General features: G+C 36.7%; 1 protein-coding gene across 2 annotated transcripts in view; it reads left to right on the forward strand.

The window, feature by feature from the left end:
- The window catches only part of TFCP2 (transcription factor CP2), a 59,353-nt gene extending 42,637 nt beyond the window's left edge, over positions 1-16,716 (forward strand). The window contains exons 2-15 of one of the 2 annotated variants that reach the window (XM_057703085.1): positions 147-298; positions 853-929; positions 2,054-2,159; positions 4,481-4,587; positions 5,601-5,753; positions 6,478-6,588; positions 7,456-7,544; positions 9,424-9,472; positions 9,844-9,937; positions 10,801-10,891; positions 12,371-12,495; positions 12,925-13,067; positions 14,713-14,764; positions 15,179-16,716. In XM_057703085.1, coding sequence (XP_057559068.1) covers positions 147-298; positions 853-929; positions 2,054-2,159; positions 4,481-4,587; positions 5,601-5,753; positions 6,478-6,588; positions 7,456-7,544; positions 9,424-9,472; positions 9,844-9,937; positions 10,801-10,891; positions 12,371-12,495; positions 12,925-13,067; positions 14,713-14,764; positions 15,179-15,216 — 1,387 coding nt within the window. In that variant the 3' untranslated portion in view covers positions 15,217-16,716. The remainder of the gene's footprint in view (positions 1-146; positions 299-852; positions 930-2,053; positions 2,160-4,480; positions 4,588-5,600; positions 5,754-6,477; positions 6,589-7,455; positions 7,545-9,423; positions 9,473-9,843; positions 9,938-10,800; positions 10,892-12,370; positions 12,496-12,924; positions 13,068-14,712; positions 14,765-15,178) is intronic. The other variant, XM_057703086.1, reaches the window with a different exon arrangement.
- The last annotated feature ends 2,358 nt before the right edge of the window (positions 16,717-19,074 follow it).

Here is a 19,074-nt window from a genome sequence, read left to right on the forward strand (position 1 = left end):
TGAACTGAATGGTTAGGAAGAAACTACCAAGGTGAGTCATGTTTATGGTTTTCCAAAGCAAATTTCAGTTAAATAGTTTCAATAATAAATCTGCTCTTACACCATTGTCAGATGTTCACGTAAGTCATTTGTTTGTTTTATTTCAGTGATGTCCTAGCATTGCCCATTTTTAAGCAAGAAGAGTCAAGTTTGCCTCCAGATAATGAGAATAAAATCCTCCCTTTTCAATATGTGCTTTGTGCTGCCACCTCTCCTGCAGTGAAACTCCATGACGAAACCCTGACGTATCTCAATCAAGGTCAGATGTGGTCTTATTCATTAGTGTCATTGCAGACCTGCTGGATTCACGATATTTAATTAGGTACACTTGTATGTAAAAAGTATATCTTTCTAGTGTAACCTGTTAAGGTCAAAGCCTTACTTCAGAAATTTGAGTTTCAGTGTCGTATTTGATATATAGTACTGGTTTCTTTTGTCTATCTGCCCATGTTTAGTTCTAGTCTCCCTCTTTCTAATCCATGTTCCCTGGACATCCCCACTGGTTACTATCTGAGAAGTATTACTGGATCTAGCTCTATTATTTACCAATTATGTGGCCTTGGACAAGTTACGTTTCAATTTCCTTATATGTGAAACTGGAGTTGATAACACCGTATAGAGAGTTGTATCAATTAAATGATATAGTTTATGAAAACGCTTAGCACTGTGCCTAGCATATAGTAAAGGATTATAGTTGTTACTAATACTTATAATGTTATACTCTTGTGTATTCAGCCAACTGAATTTTATTCTTTCTGAATCTTGGGAAGTTAATTTATGATGAATATAATATGCAGTTACTTTTTCTTCTAGGTCAGTCTTATGAAATCCGAATGCTAGACAATAGGAAACTTGGAGAACTTCCAGAAATTAATGGCAAGTTGGTGAAGGTAAAAGAAAACAAGTAAATCATTCCTCTCCATAATATCGCTTTACTAACCCTTTTTGGATAAATATTTATTATTTCATAAAGGGCTTGGTGGTATCTCTTACCTGCTACAGTTTGCTAGCAGAGTGGTAAACTGTTCTGTGACTACTTTGGGGTCAGAGTGAGCCCACCTATTTAAATGGATTTTTCAGAGCTGCAGAAACAGAAAGCTTAGCACTCCATGTCAGGAGAGGCTCATGGCTCAGTGAAGTTCTTTTCCAGTGGAATAAAGTAACCTCCTTGAGATCTTTAGAGAAGTTGCAGTCTCTGGATATTTGATCTAGTAACAAGGAAACCAGAAGCTACTGTTGATGAATAACAGTTTTCTTAGTCTGGACTGACATTAATGAATTCACAGTATAACTGAGACAAAGGAATTTGGTCAGACAATGGGAGGGGGACTTCCCTGCAGTGGTTAAGAATCTGCCTGCCAATGCAGGGGACACAGGTTCGATCCTGGGGCCAGGAAGATCCCACATGCCATGGAGTAACTAAGCCCAGGCACCAGAACTACTGAGCCTGCGCTCCGGAGCCCGCAAGCCACAACTACTGAGCCCATGTGCCACAACTACCAAAGCCCGCGCACCTAGAGCTCATGCTCCACAACAAGAGAGGCCACCACAATGAGAAGGCTGCGCACCACAACGGAGAGTAGCCCCCACTCTCTGCAACTACAGAGAGCCAGTGCGCAGCAACAAAGACCCAAAGCAGCCAATAAAAATAAATAAATAAATAAATAAATAAATAAATAAATAAATAAATAAATAAAAAGAAAAAAGAAAGAAAAGGTAGAGGCATATAGAAAAGCTTCCAGTGGAGTCTTTTATGCCTACTTACCAATCAGGGCTGATGTTTAAGCCAACTTTTAAATATGGTACTAGTTAACTATAAAGATTATATTTGAGCAATTATAAAGTTTGCCTTGAAATACAGTATGGTATGCATTTTAAAGTAAAACAGGTCTCAAGAAAAGTAATTTTAAGTTGTTTCTGGAAACCAACGGGGGGTGACTTCTGCTAGTTTTCCTTTGTCAGCACTGATTTTTAAGAGATCCTTGTATCATTTGATTTTGTTGCTTCCTTTTAGAGTATATTCCGTGTCGTGTTCCACGACAGGCGGCTCCAATACACTGAACATCAGCAACTAGAGGGCTGGAGGTGGAACCGACCTGGAGATAGAATTCTTGATATAGGTAAGTTAAGAGAAGTTATTGACCAGGAAATACCTATAACTATCGTCTGAGAATTGGTTTTCTTTTCCTGATGTTTACTTTGATTCAAAATGCTCCAGGGGCTCAATTAGCATGAACCTGGAAGTGGTTATTGACTAAGTATAAAAAATTACTGGTATAATGATTCCAAAATTGAAGTTGAAAACGTAGACACTTCAGTTCTGCAACAATTGCATCCATTACTTGAGGGTGATTTTGTTTGTTTGTTTTTTAAATTTTGTTGTGTAAAATATACATAACATAAAATTTACCATTTTAACCATTTTTAAGTGTACACTTCAGTTTCATTAATTACATTCACATTGTTGTGCAACCATCACTACCATCCATCTCTAGAACTTCTATCATCTTGCAAAACTGAAACTCTATACCCATGAAATAATAACTTCTCATTCCCCCCTTTCGCCAGTCCCTGGTAACCAGCATTCTACTTTTTGTCTGTATGAATTTGACAACTGGAGGTGCCTCAGATAAGTGAAATCATTCAGTATTAGTCTGTTTGTGATTGGGTGATTTCAGTTAGCATAATCCTCAAGATTCATACATATAGTAACATGTGTCACAGTTTCCTTCTTTTTGGGAACCCTTGTGCACTGTTGTGGGAGTGTACATTGGTACAGCCACCGTGGAAACCGGTATGGAGGTTTCTCAAAAAACTAAGAATAGAACTACCATATGATCCAGCAGTTCCACTCCTGGGTATATATACAAGAGAAACAAAAACACCACTTCGAAATGATACATGCACTCCAATGTTCATAGCAGCATTATTTACAGTTTCCAAGATATGGAAGCAACCTAAGTGTCTGTCAACAGATAAATAAATAAAGAAGATGTGAGATATATATATATGTTCACATATATATGCACAATGGAATATTACGTAGCCATAAAAAAAGTGAAATTTTACCATTTGCATCAATGTGAATTGACTTGGAGGGCATTATGCTAGGTGAAATAAGTCGGATAGAGAAAGACAAGTGCTATATAATATCACTTATATGTGGAATCTAAAAAATACAACGAACTAGTGAAAAGCAAAAAAAATTCTTTTTCTTAAATCATAAAGGGAAGGATCTTTACAAACACACATGCGGCCTCTCTTCATGAATGTCCTTTTAATTCTGGCATCTGTGTCTTTGATCTCTTATTGGTTATTATCTCCTATTGGTAAACATAGTTGTTAAACAAATCAAGGTACTACTAATTTTATCTGAGAAAATACTGGTTCTCATTCAGATATCTTATGTCCATTTGATAAACTGACTTTAGGATAAATCCAACACAGCTAATACTGTGGAGTGGGACCCACTTAATGCTTTCTTGTTTGAATTACTGAGTCTAAAACAGTAGGAAAGTTATAGCATAGTTATGATAATAAATATCAGCCTGGCTTTCTCCCCTAATTTGAATATTAATAGAAGTCAGAGAATGATATTTAAATATATGCCATGCGGGGACTTCCCTGATGCCGCAGTGGTCGAGAATGTGCCTGCCAATGCAGAGGACACGGGTTCGAGCCCTGGTCTGGGAAGATCCCACATGTGGTGGAGCAACTAAACCCGTGCGCCACAACTACTAAGCCTGTGCTCCACAAGAGAAGCTACCACAATGAGAAGCCCACGCACTGCAACCAAGACCCAATGCAGCCAATAAATTAATTAAATAAAATTAAAAAAAATATATATATGCCATATGGAATGGAAAGCAAAATTCTAAAGCACATTCATGTTTGTTTCCTGCTTGAGCATGTGTCACTCTGTTATAGGATTCTTTGATGAATTCATAAGTCAGCATCAGTCATTACATTAAATTTTCCCCACTTATATTTGTGATACAATGCTTTCTGCCTTTATTCAGACATTATGCTTTATCCTTCTATAACAATCCTCTTAGTTTACTGCTAGCAGTAACAGTAACCTTAAAACTGTAAGTGAAACAGATCGTAAATTAAATTTTTCATGACAGTAGAGCCCGTGTGTAGAGTGAATCTATCCTTAAGTAGAATTTTGGCAAATTAAAAGGAAAGTACTTTTAAATTGTCTTATTTTTAAAACTTTTTAAAGTGGGAAAGTTTAGAAGGAAAGTACTTAGGAAAGTTTTAGGAGGAAAGTACTTAGGTCAATTTTAGCTCTAATCAAACTCTTTACTGGCAGAAAGAGGTTTAGGGTATGATACACAAAAATCTTGGTGACTAGGGACCAATAATATAAGAATCTGTGCTTTCTTATTTAAACCCAGTAGCACTCAGAACTGTTCAATGATCACCTTTTGTTTCTCAGATATTCCAATGTCTGTGGGTATAATCGATCCTAGGGCTAATCCAAACCAACTAAATACAGTGGAGTTCCTGTGGGACCCTGCAAAGAGGACATCTGTGTTTATTCAGGTAAGACATTGCAGATAGGGCCCCAGTTTTGAAGAGAATCTCTTACTACCAGTTTGGTTCTTAAAATGTGTTGAATTTGAAATCTTTACAGGGTTGCAGCCTATAAACTTCTCAACAAGTGCAGACTTCTCAACATGTGCCTGAAAGCAGTGAGGAGTTTCTGAACTGCTGTTCTAATTTCCCCAACTTATTGTTTCTCTCAGAAATACTTGCTAATGGCTGCATAATATTTTATTCTTTGAATGTACTTACCTAACAATTATTTAGCATTGAAATTGTCCTAATTTTTCACTGTTATCCAAGAAGTTATTTTGAACATCTTTATACTTAGAATTTGATTTGCATATCTGATTATGTCCTTTGGGTAGATTGTTTGAAAACTCTTATTTGTTGGTGTTTGTCTGATAGCCAATAGTTTATGGAGCACTTCTATCAGATAGTCACTGTGTTAAGTAAACACTTTTTTTACATGATTTTATTTAAGACTTTCAACAATAATTCTGTGGAGTAAGAATAGTCCTTGAGGCTTAGAGAAGTTAATAACTTACCCAAGCTAGTATTTGATCAACCAAGTTTCCACTATTAAGATTTACCAAGATCTTGGACTTTATGCAGTAGCCTAGCAAACCTTTTTCTTCCTATTGCTTGTGAATTTTCATATCTGCTATTTTCCCAGCATGGATGGTGCCTCTGCTTTCTAAAGTCTACCTTAAAGTTCAGAAAAGTTTTACTAACAGAAACCATTTCTGTTATGTTAACTCTGTCCTTTCTGAAACAATTACTGAATTCCTCACAGTAGCTTTTTGTTAACATTAGATTTGTGTGTTTACATTGCACTTGTAAATCATTTAATTTCTTCACGAGAGTGTAAACCCTTCGTGATCAAAAAGAGAGTAGAAGTTTTTTCTTAGAGGTTTAAAGGTTTTGCTGTTAGTAGTTGCCCCCAAAATGTTGCTGACTGTTTTGACTAGCTGACAGTACTGAAACATGGCTGGGTGTTGTATGCGTTTCAGGTGCATTGTATTAGCACAGAGTTCACTATGAGGAAGCATGGTGGAGAGAAGGGAGTGCCGTTTCGAGTACAAATTGATACCTTCAAGGAGAATGAGAACGGGGAATATACTGAGCACTTGCACTCAGCCAGCTGCCAGATCAAAGTCTTCAAGGTATTCCTGGGCCTTGTGCTGGCCCTTGAAACTTTTTCTTTTGTTGTTCATTTGCAACATTAGTCACCAAGTGAGAAAGTCAGCTTGTCTCTTTCCAAAAACCATGAAAGCTCAGCCTAAGTTAGGGTTATTGAAATAATTACTGAGATGCCCGGTAAAGAAATTTAAATAGGGATGGTCGTGGGAGACGGGAAACTTGGAAAAGGGATCATATGGATATCACATGGATATATATCTTCTCATTGCGGAAGATTCATTAGTACAAAAGTATTCAGAGCATGGCACTGAAGGCCCCTTTACCACTCTTACCCTGACTCCCCAACCTCCTCCCCAGAGGTGACCACTGTCAGTAACTTCATATGTATCCTTCCAGTTCCCTTCTCTGCTCTTATATACACATGTGCATAGATATACACATATTTTCTTTTCTTTGAAACATAAATGGGATTATATTGTATTAATTGTTTTGAAGCTTGCTTTCTTCAGTTAACTATGTGCTTTAGAGATTTTTCCATGTCTGTAGCTGTAGATCTCTTATTCTTTTTCAACTCTATCACACATTTAAATATCCTATTTTCAGACTTAGATGTAATGATGGATCTTGTCTTTACCTCATTGTACATACCTTTTTGTTTCACATGTCACTATTTTAAGTTTGAAGGAGTAATATTGTTGAGTCGAAGGGTGAGTACTTGAGTTTAAAACAAAATATTTCTCATATCAGCCCAAAGGTGCAGACAGAAAACAAAAAACAGATAGGGAGAAAATGGAGAAACGAACACCTCATGAGAAGGAGAAATATCAACCTTCCTATGAGACAACTATACTCACAGAGGTAAAAGGATTTCTTTTGGTGACAGTTTCAGTCAGTACTTTTTACTCTTAAAAGAAAAATGCAATTATTTTGCAATGTACAGTTGACCCTTGAACAACACAGGTTTGAACTATATGGGTCCGTTTATATATAGATTTTTTTTCCCACTAAATATGTACTACAGTACTACATGGTTTACAGTTGGTTGAAGCCAAGGATACAGATACAGAGGGCTGACTGTCAAGTCACACCAGATTTTTGACTGTGGAATGGGAGATGGTGCCCCTAACACCTGCATTGTTCAAGGGTCAGTTGTATACATATTATCATATCATTATGTTGTACACTTAAAACTAATATAGTGTTAATGTCAATTATATTTCAATTAAAAAAAAAAAAAGAAACGTTGCTCCCAGTCTGGTCAAAACTTACTTGTCCTTTTAGTTGTGGGGGCCTCTGAGAAATTAAGATTTATTAATCAAGATGTGCTATTCGACAAATGAACTTATCTATAAAACAGAAATAGAGTTACAAATGTGGAAAACAAATTTATGGTTACCAGGGGTAAGTGGGGAGGGATAAATGGGGAGATTGGGATTGACATAGACACACTACTATATATAAAATAGATAACTAATAAGGACGTACTGTGTAGCACAGGGAACTCTGTTCAGTATTCTGTAATGGCCTATATGGGAAAAGAATCTAAAAAAGAGTGAATATATGTATAAGTGATTCAGTTTGCTGTATACCTGAAACTAACACAACATTGTTAATCTACTATATTCCAATAAAAAAAAAAAAGATATACTATTTGAGTAACAATGTTTTAGTGGAATTCTAGAGTCAAATGTACTGTCTGTGTCTAAGTTGTCCTTTTGTTTTTAGTGTTCTCCGTGGCCTGAGATCACATATGTCAATAATTCCCCATCACCTGGCTTCAACAGTTCCCACAGCAGTTTTTCTCTTGGGGAAGGGTAAGTCTGGGAAATGAAATTTGTTTGTGTTTGTCCTAAATATGTATATATTCTTTCATTATGTCTCCATAAACAAAATCTTTCCAGGTCAATAAGACCTTCTATTTGGTCAGTCTTTGATGAACTTATATTATAACTGAGGTTTGGATTACCTTCAAAAGAGAGTGAAAGAGTTTTATGTAGCCTTTTCCCCCCCTGTTATTTATTTTATTTTATTGGCTGCACTGCAAGGCTTATGGGATTTTAGTTCCCCAACAAGGGATTGAGCCCGGGACCTCAGCAGTGAGAGTGCAGAGTTTTAACCTCCAGACTGCCAGGAAATTTCCTTTCACCCCTATTAGAAAGTAGCATTTATGCTCAGTTTTTAGTGATTCAGGGACTGATTTTTCTGGGCTTTCCCCTTCTCCCTCACACTGCTTATCTGTGGTTATTTCAGTTCCCGATCAGAGAGTGGAAATTGGGAATTGAAACACAGTTGTACAAACACTAAAATCTGTGTGGTTACTTATTAAGAATGATCCTAACACCTAATTATTATGAATCTTTGATAATTGGGAGAAGAAGGTGAAGATGAGAGCTAAAGTGAAGCTCTCGAATTATCTATGGGATGCATTTAGTCTTGCCTTATTGTATTTTACCATCGGAGATAACTGAAAGTTGGTATAGATGCCTACTCCAGTTTTAAAAAGTTGTCCTATGGTCCTAGCATCTAACACGTATTCTACATAGGCCATGTTGAAATTTGAAATAGTTTCGTTGTGAAATGTGTAAGTATATTGTTTGGTTGTAATGTTTGTTTTTGAATTTATTTAGGCTCTATGTTCATCCTACTTCTGAAAGTATTTAATTAAAGTAGCTTAGGGAATTCCCTGGTGGTCCAGTGGTTGGGACTCTGTGCTTCCACTGCCGGGGGTGCAGGTTCAATCCCTGGTCAGGAACTAGGATCCTGTAGGCCGCGCAGCATGGCCGACAAAAACAACAAGGTAGCTGAAATATTCAAAACATGACAATTGAGAATAAAACCAGGTAGAAATTATAGGAGGAATAGATAGATAACTAGGGCCCTAAGATAAGTTAATTACCAGATTTGATTACTGAATTTGAATTTTTCAGCTAAGGCCAAAATTAAAAAAAAAAGAAAGATCTTTTTTGAAAGAAAAATATGTTACCACCCTATGGATTATGCAGTCTACTTATAGGCAATTTAAAATATTATATTGAATTTAAGAGTTGTAGAATTTTCTCTTCTCTTTGTCATGTAGTTCATTATTAGGCTCAAATTTTTCTCCCGTAAAAGAAGTAATCTTTAGAGAAGAGGGACAGTCTATAGAGGAAAAGGAAGTGTAGAGGAAAATCAAGGGTGTGGAGATAGCCCTTGGATCACAAATTAGCACTAATTTTTGAAGCTATTTTAAAAATAATTACTGTGTTTTTTATTATAAAAGTATGTGATCACATTGCATTATATACTTTTTATTCTAATTTTTTCTTGTATCTGTGTGTATACTTATATATTTCATACAGTAGTAATATATTGATTACTTTTATATTCTGATATTTTTAGTTTACATCTAATAAGCTTATGTTAAGTATTGTTTATGCCATAATTTATCTAACCAGTCCCAACTTACTGGATTGTTAACTTTCTTCAATAAAAAAAATGACGTAGTTTCTACTGCCCTCCCCACCCAAAAAAGTCTTTATGCTAAAATAATAGATAACCGAAGTATTGGATCCAAGGGTAAGAATGTTTTACCAAATAGCACAGATTCCTTAAAATCTCTAGCTTAAGACTTATGACAGTGAAGAATGAGACGATGAGACGATGAACCCTAGTATGTATCATGGACTCACCCTTTCATTTTAAACGTCTCTTTAGAAACGGTTCACCAAACCACCAGCCAGAGCCGCCCCCTCCAGTTACAGATGTAAGTCTAAAGTTAAATGTCAGTTATTTGCAATGTCTAATAATACTTTGGTGACTTGTGTGACTCACTAGAAATTCCCAACTTTTAGCGAATATTATTCATTCATTCACTAAACATTTATTAAATTTTGACTATGAACCAGACACTGTGCTGTATTTAAGGAACTTTCAGTCTAGTGGGGAAGATAAGGATGGGATTCCACGGATACCTTGCATGTTTAGAGAAAGAAGACTGATGTATAAACAACTTCCAAGCAGACTCAGCCTGTCTGAATGTGGGCGTCTTTGGCTGTTGTTACCTAATGATGTAACGTTTACCTTTTTAAAGTTGAGTCTATTTAGTTACCCAAAAAAATGCTTTTGCCGTTTCAGAACCTCTTGCCAACAACCACACCTCAGGAGGCTCAGCAGTGGTTGCATCGAAACCGTTTTTCCACATTCACAAGGCTTTTTACAAACTTCTCAGGTTAAATTTGCTTGTCCTTTTGTCTTCCCCAGCATGGGATTTCCTTTACATTCTAGGGCCTCCTGGTATCCCCGTGTTGTTTTGTATGTGGAAGGGGGGAGATCTTAATGCATTTTTCTGATTAAATGAATTTCATTGAACCCTTCAGACTTTCTCACCAGCTGCAGCTGTGCTATGAAATACTCAGAAAGACCTCTTAGTTTAAACTCATTTTAATTTTAAAATATTTATTCTATGCAATACTTTAAGAATATATTATCCATACAGTATTTTATCAAGGAGCATTGCAGGTAGTCTGAAATTTTCCCCTTGATATCACTATATTATGTTTTCTTTGCACATTTCACTTTTATTTGGCACCTTCTGTATACCAGGTATGGTGGGAATACACAAATGGATAAGGCATACTTCCTGGTCAGTCACCATCTAATATCAAAGAAAACCCAAAACCCAGAAAAGGGTAAACAAATAGTTGTGATGCAGTAGATAAGTGTATACAAAGTGAAGTGTTTGGGGAAGGGTCTGGAGACAGGGAACATGTGTGATGTGTGAGATAAATCTTGAGAGCTAAGGAGGAGTCTGTTGGTCAGACAGTGGAAGAGTATTTCAGGCAGGAGGAACAACCTCCTTATTAGGCATGATCAATATGGTGAAAGCATAGGGTTAAATGAGTAAGTTAATTGGGTGGGAACTGAGGTGGGAGAGGATGCAGGGGCCAGGTCATGGAGGTCCTTATGTACCATGCAAAAGATTATGACTGTAGCACACTGGTAATGAGGTGTCCTTGTAACAGAGTCCATTTTAAAAGTCATTAACAAAGAGAATCTTTGCCTTTATCACCCATTTTCTTATATTTATTCCAGGGGCAGATTTATTGAAACTAACTAGAGATGATGTGATTCAAATCTGTGGCCCTGCAGATGGAATCAGACTTTTTAATGCATTAAAAGGCCGGTATGTAATTAGTGTTAAAATATCAGTGGGGTTGGATTTCAAATGGATTTGAATTCAGGGACCCTTCACAATACTCTTTGTACAGCTAAATACATCTTGTCAAAACATTCTTTTTGAATGCCAGCTATGAGCCAAATAAAGATGAAAAATATCTTTAACTGTACTTGATCCGAGGAATTCCTCATGATATTCCATTTTTCATTTCCAGGTGGTTTTTTTCATTCCATTAAATATTCACTGTCCCAATTATGAGCCATTAGGCTTTGGTGGTATACTGATGAGCTTTCTGATAGGGAGAGAGATAAAGGTTATAAACAATAAGTATTTTGAATAGTGATAAGTGTTTTGAAGGGAAACAAAACAAACAAAAACAAGGTTATGGCCTATAGAGAACTCAGAATATAGTAAGGAAAGACCTCTCTGAGGAGGGGGTATTTAAACTGAATTATGAGAAGGATGGAAGCTTTGGAGTCATGAGAGGGAAGAGCATTCTATGCAGAAGAAACAGTGGGTGCAAAGGTCCTGAACTCAGTTTTACTAGAAGAGAGATAATTCTTAAGTTTGGGTAGGAATTGCTTACGTGTCTACTTACAAATATTGCATGGAATACAGAGTAATTTCTAGTCTCTGGGATTGACAATTTAAAATAGGTAGTAGTAATATTGATGGAAAAAACATACAGGTCAATGCCATAGAACCAAATCAGTGACTAAATAATGAAACAGATTGTGAAGTATTTGTGTTTGTGTATATTACAAGAGATAGTAAATCAAGTTGTAAACTTTTAAGGAAAGGGGTGAAATTCAAGGGTTGACGACTGGAGAAGAAGAATGGATTTTTCATTTTTAAATGTATTACCTACAGAGTATTTAGAAATAGGAAGGGTTAAGATGATCAGAGCAAGAGGTAATGCAGTATGGTTGTCTAAGAAGAAAGAACAGAAAGAAGGCTAAAGCTGGTTAGGAGAAGATAATGAGGGAAATAAGATTTCTGGTTTACTGTATTGGTGCTCTTAAGTAGAAGGTATATCTTGAACCTGACCCACAGAACAGTGGCTCACACATTTTGAATCTTTCTAACATTTACATCAAAGGTTAAAAAACTCAAATGACTGCAGAGGCCACGTGTAAATGAGTGACAGTCAAGTCTGGGGTGTACAGAAGAATGCATACACCACACAAATGTGCAACTTATTGGGTTTTTTGTAGGAATGAGGGCTTGGATCACCAGATCTGATTTTTCAAGAAAAACCAATGATTCAGAGATTTATACGATGCCTTCTGTTGGAATGAATTCAGTTAAACACACACACGCACACGATGGGGAGCTGATAATACAGAGCAAATGAGCTGCATTGGCCCAAGGGCTGCCAGTTTTCAACCCCTGCTCCATAGCATTAATGCAGATACACAAGTTCTTCCTTAAAATGTGCTCAGCATGAAAAATTTGACCAACAGCTTTTTATTTTTTCCTCCTTAGGATGGTGCGCCCACGGCTAACCATTTATGTTTGTCAGGAATCCCTGCAGCTGAGGGAGCAGCAGCAGCAGCAGCAGCGGCAGCAGCAGAAGCATGAGGATGGAGACTCAAATGGTACTTTCTTCGGTAGGTCGTTCTGGACAGGCCAGGACGGGTATGAAGAAATATGAAGAGAAGACTTATGAGCATGTGTGACGGGAATTTATCAAACAGCAGATTCAGCATTTGCTAGAAGTAATTGCTAATGTTTACTGAGTTCCTAATATATGCCAGCCACTATTCTCAGCACTTTTACGTGTTTTAATTTTTACAGCTGGTGTCTCCTCTTTGCGGTAGATTTTATTGTTCTCTCCAACATGTAGGTGAGGAAAATGAGGCTTAGGGATGTTAAGTAACTTGCCCCGGGTCACACAGTTAGCAAGTGGTTGAGCTGGGATTTCAGGTGAGGCAGTCTGCCTCTGAGTCCTTCAGAAAAGTGGGCATTCCTAGTGATCAGATTACCTTTAAGAGCAGAGAAACTCTGTACTGACTGCTGTTGCTTTCTGCCTTTTGCAGTTTACCACGCCATCTACCTAGAAGAACTGACAGCTGTTGAACTGACAGAAAAAATTGCTCAGCTTTTCAGCATTTCGCCTTGCCAGATCAGCCAGATCTACAAGCAGGGGCCAACAGGAATCCATGTGCTCATTAGTGATGAGGTAGATTTTCAGCGCAGCTGAATCACCAGATGACAGTGATTTGTCTGGCTATATGATGGGAGCAGGAGCCGTTCTACTGCAGCAGAGTGCTCTGTTTCCTAAGACAAGGGGTTTTCAAACATTTTTGTTTGCTTACCTCCTAAAATAATTTTTTAAAACTGTATATCCCCTTGCGCATTTTAGGTTGACTTAAAATTGTTCAAGTTTAAATAGTTGCAGAAAATGTCATTTCTGGACGTATTATGTGACATTTAAAAATGAAATGATTACTTCACTATTCTGACTATATTCCATGTAACCTAAATATAAGAGTAATCTCATACCACTGTCATCTGTTTAAAAAAATACATGAATATACTTTTTGAACAGAATTTTAAAATTATTTCTTTGTTTCTGTAAACTCATGTTTCATTCACTTCCCCCATAGAATTTCATCTTACCATAGCCTGTGTTTATGCTTGAATATCTTTTATTAATTATCCTACCATATTTCTTTGAAACAAAAATTTGTTTCAATAAAAATTTGAAAATTGTTTATTCTGAATAGAATTATCACCATAATTATACAGTTGATTAAAACAATATAAATGTGTTATATATTTTGATAAGTGTTTATTAAACATTAAGAAAAAATTTATTAAACGTGCATCTAGGGAGTTCCCTGGTGGCTTACTGGTTAGGATTCTGGGCTTTCACCTCCAGGGCCCAGGTTTAATCCCTGGCTGGGGAATTGAGATCCCATAAGCCCTGTGGCACAGCCAAAAATAAATAAATAAAATAAAGTAAAAGGGCATCTGTTAATGGGATGGATGGGATTACTCAATTCCTTACCCTCTCTCCCATACACAGTTAATTCATCGATAGATAAATACTGCCTATTGATTGCTAGAAATAGAGCTCAGCATCAGTTCCATCCTGTTCTTTTTCCCCTAGATATAAGTGCTATGGAACCTGATTCACATAAATCGATAGACAGGAATGGATGGGGTTTGCTATAACAGCATTGCTGGATTTTTTTTTTTTTTTAACTTCTGAGTTATGTGCCAGAAATTACATAGTGATGTTATCAAAAATTGTTTTAAATCATCTGTCATTTGACAATTTGTGATTGGGTCACTCTTCAGTTCTGGTGAAAGGAAAGAATTGAAAACCATGTGACTTCACAGGACTTTATTACCCATTCATTAGAGTTCCCATTTGCAGTTATACTTTTGTATCCTAGAGGCTTTTATACCATAGGGCAGTGCATCTTCATAGGAATTCTGGAGGATGACACTCTTGCCTTTATTTTATAAAATGGGAAAAGTGGGTTTGAGAAGGAAGTGAGAAAGGAAAACTAAAGAGGTTCTCAGGCAACTTGAGGAAAGAACAGATATGGAAGTTTAGTTCCCCGCATATGGGCCTACCTGTATTTGTGTGGCCCTTGGAAAGTCTTGGGGTTAGCCCAGGACAATGCATACTCGAATTCTAGGAAAGCTGTTTTAGAATGCTTAGCTTTTAAAGCATTTGAAAACTAAACAAGAGAGAAAACAAAATGAAGGTTTATTTTTCATTTATATCTAATATAAGAAAAAAGCCCCATAGGCAAAGCAGATACAGCAAGCCAAGGTTTTTAATAATCAGCAAAGTTTCTTGCTTTTTTCAGATGATACAGAACTTTCAGGAAGAAGCCTGTTTTATTCTGGACACAATGAAAGGTAATAAAATAGTAAGACAGATGCCTTTCTCGAAAAAGTTCGAGGGTTTTTTTTTTATAGTGTTGCTTTGAGGAGAGAGGGAATATTTGAGATAAAATGACATTATTAGAGAGTGTGCCTTTGTATGAAATGGCTTCTTGCCATTATCAGAGTAGACAAAGTGTAACTGATGACTTTCTGTCATTTTCTTCCATGGACAAATGATGAAATTGAGGCATGTTGTTTTTATAATGCATATTTATTACAGGTATTCTGTGATAATTAATAAATATACTCCCCTTTGTCCTGCTGTCTTTTCTTTCTCTAAAGAACCTTACCAACATAGTTTTGAACCTTACCAATATAGTTTTCTCCTACAGTGTTTTAGAGGTGACTAAAGATTATTCTTTTTCTTTCTTTCTTTCTTTTTTACAGCAGAAACCAGTGATAGCTATCATATCATACTGAAGTAGGTGTGGGGCATTCCGTCCTCAGCAGCTGCTGCTTCCTTCACATATTGGAAACTCCCCTCTCAAAGGGGGTGGCAAATGGAGATTTGAAGGGCTGCAGGAACCTGACCTGTCTGACTGTGTGTGGGGGAGTTCAGGCCTTGGAGGCAGAATCCCAGCCATCTGTGTTGGCCCAGGCTCTTGGGGCACAAACAGATTACTGCCCAGCATGTATTTCTGCAGCTATTTCTTAGTTGAAATTTCTGGACCCTGTTGTTGTTGAATATCAGTAGAAACTCCACATTGTTTAGGGTGTGTGGGGGGCATAATAATGATGAGAATTGTGTGATGTTTAATGGAAAGATGTTCAATTTTGTGGTATGGAGTCATTAATTTTTTTCCTAACATAAAACCAAACATCTGTATTCATAAGACTAGACCCTCAATCTTTTCTGCCTCTGAAAACCTCATCAAAGAAGAGAAATATGGAGAAAAGACAAGATTCTTCTTTTGGTTCCCCTGTAATTCTGTGAGTAACATCTATTGCACATTTAGTTTGTGCCAGGCAGTGTGATAAATTCTTTAAATGGATGATCTTGTTTAAATCCCGTAATAATCCTATATGAAGTAGGTAATAACGATGCCTAATTGAAAATGAGGAAATGGAGACATGGAGTGGCTGAGGAGCTTGCTGAGTAACAGGTAGCTAGCAGCTAGTGAAACTGAAATGCAAACCTAGGCAGTCTGGCTCTTATTAACTTGCCATCCATGACTGCCACCGTTGCAGTACTCTGTGCTTGCCATCAGTTCTTACTGTGGCTCTTCTGGTGAATTGGATGTAACACTGAGCAAGAACTGAGGAATTAACACCAAAAGGGACAAGCCACACCTAAATAATAATGAACAAATCAAGACTTACAAAAAATGAAAGCATAGACACTTTCAAAGCATCATCAGTTATCAGAGTCACAGAATTTGAGGTGATGAAAACGCAGTGATTATCTGTAACTCCCCAAATTCACTGTTCTTGAATGACCTTCTGAAACTATTTATTGGGTTGGCCATAAAGTTTGTTCGGGGTTTTCCATCTTGGAAAATCCCGAAGGAACTTTTTGGCCAACCCAATATTAATGAATTAGACCAACCTCCGCTTTCCCTTTCCCCTCTCTGCATCTTCTGTTGGTGTAGGAGGTTCTTTTACTCATGTAGAGTTCTTTTATATAAGCTTTACAAGAAATTCATTCCCATCCCATTCCCATTCTTACCAGACATATACTTTAGTTCTTCCTGATTGTGATTGTGCGCGCTTGTGTGTGTGCATGTGTAAGACTCTACGTCTTTTTTCACATGTAAAGTTTTATCCAGAAATCCCTCTACAAGTTATGCTGAGGTGAAAAATGATAATGTTCAAAAGATTCTGTATTGGATTTGGATCTGTGTATGTGTATATTTTTAAAGCATTTGATAAAGTTTAAATGTTTTTATACGGAGATTTTCGTTCATTAAAATCAACCTGCAACATGATCTGATTTCTTTTGGTTTGAAAGAAATTGAAAATTTTGAAACTGGAAAATTAAGTCAAATGACTCATTTAAAATTGATCTGAACAACTTGACATATGAGGCCAAAATACTTTTTTCATGACTGAGTACCAGATGTCCCCATTTTGGGGGGATATTTCTAATTGTATTATGTTCCTAGGACTGGTTCTCAGCTTCAGGGAAGTCAGCTCTCTCCACAACAGACTGCTGTTTTTTATTTTATTTATTTATTCATTCATTTATTTATTTATTTCAATTCTTTCTGAATGTTAGGCTGGGGGGGGTTGGACTTTTAAGGTCCCTTCTATATCTGAATCTGTGACTCTTGTTTACTGTAAATGATACAAAGAATTCTGCTAATATATTTATGTTTACACTTACTAATTTTTACTCGGGAGTTAGAGGGTTTTTTAAGAGTAGTTTTCAAATTTATATAGAACTGAATTTATGTTTGTAATCATAGATCCTCAAATTAACTAGAAAATCTCTTAGGCTTTCTTTAGCTCCAAAAAGATATTTATAGTGCCAGTGTTATATAATTGGTAAGAACTGGTGTAGTGATAGAATATTGTAATTATTCAACTTACTTTAAAAAAAATTGCATTTGTTCACTATTGATCCTTTCAATTAAATGAAAATTTTAAACTAGCTTTTTCATAATGAAAACAATACACAGAGTGATAAATTTAAACAATAAAGAATGGTATAACTTTTTCTACTTATCTCTTAGTCCCACTCTATAGAGGTAGTCATTGCAAAAGAGTTTCTCTCTCTCTCTCTATCTCACATACACACACATACAAATACCCAGATGGGCTCATGTGGTACTAATGATCTGCAGTTTTCTTTTTGTGTTTAACATGTCTTGAACATCTTTCTATATTAGGATTTATAGTTTGACATCATTCTTTTGAAAAAAAAAAAGGCCATTCCCTGTGGATGCCATTTAGGTTAAGTCCATTTAAACATGTATTCTCATAACTTTTTTGCGTGTATCTCTAAGATATATTCCTAGAAGTAAAATTTGCTGAATTTACCTCTTCAACCATGTGACAGTTGATATTTTAAATAAAGAAGATGGTTTAATGTTTCCATTAGAGTGAGGGTATATGAGAGAGAGAATGGTTAGATTTTAGTCCCTCCTGAGAAGTGGAGTAGCATCCTATTTGACTTAGCGTTGTCTGTACTGTTCCCTTGAAGTATAATAGGTTCCATCTAGAAGACTCTATTGTATAAAGACTTGCTTAAAGGGAGTCATTGGGAAGTAAAAGGGTCATTGCAGAACTCAAGGACTGAATACCAGTCAGTATATAAAATGTGGCTATTAAGTAATAAGATTGTCCAATATTATGCCCCAATAATAAGAACGTTTGCCCACATAAATGATTTATTTAAGAAGCCATTTAAAGGGAGGGGAAATGGGTGTGGTCATCTTGTCTGGAAAGAGTTTACAGTACCACAAATACAAGGCAACTAGAGTCTGAAGGACCTGAGAAAGTGAGGTCCTCATGAGGAGGCAGACGTGATTCCTGGAAGTCAGGCACTGTCAGGCACGGGGTCCGCTGTGAGGGGTACAGCATGATCTCACCACTGTGAGTTGGAAGAGCATGGGGAAGCTTGGCAAGTGAAGAAGGCTTGGCATGATGGAACTAGCCATTTCTCATTTAGGCCTAATGAAAGAGTGTTCTGAGAACCCTTTGTATCCCCAAGTCTTCTGAGAAAGTCTTTTATATAGGGTTGCTGCAGCGATTTGGGCTATCTTCAAACTACCATGAAGGACTGACTGAAGCTTCAGCATTCAGTTTTGAAAGTAACACAAATTTCAGGTGCATGTATTTGAAGTCAGGACTGGGCTTTTCCTTCTTTGCTGAAGCTTTTTTCTCTGGCCAGTACCTAACAATTCCAGATAACTTGGGACCAGAGAGCTAAAATTGAGTCTTTTTATCATTTTTCTGAATCTTTAGTCAGCTTCCTTGGCCATGGATGGCTCCTCTATGAAAATTTGATCTGTTATGGCCTCTGCTGGTCTGTTATGAGAACTCCAATCTCAGCAGGAATGGCACAAATGCCCCACCTAGCTGCATCTTTTTTATATACTAGTTCTATAAAGTAATCCTGCTTCATTCTGCTTTTCCTAAAAATGCTCTTATTTTCTTAGACATGAGCTAAGGCTTTTCCTGCTAGAATATTTTTAGTTTGTGATTAAATTTATTTTCATTATACAAACTCCAAGACTTAAATGAGGAAGAAAGACGCCCTGTGTGACGTGAGGTTAATGCCATCAGCACGTGTTTTCTGTTTTAATACTTTATTTCTCCTTCTTGCTTCTTTTAATGATCTT

Source organism: Hippopotamus amphibius, chromosome 12, assembly GCF_030028045.1.
Source record: "Hippopotamus amphibius kiboko isolate mHipAmp2 chromosome 12, mHipAmp2.hap2, whole genome shotgun sequence".
NCBI classification, from domain to species: domain Eukaryota; kingdom Metazoa; phylum Chordata; class Mammalia; order Artiodactyla; family Hippopotamidae; genus Hippopotamus; species Hippopotamus amphibius.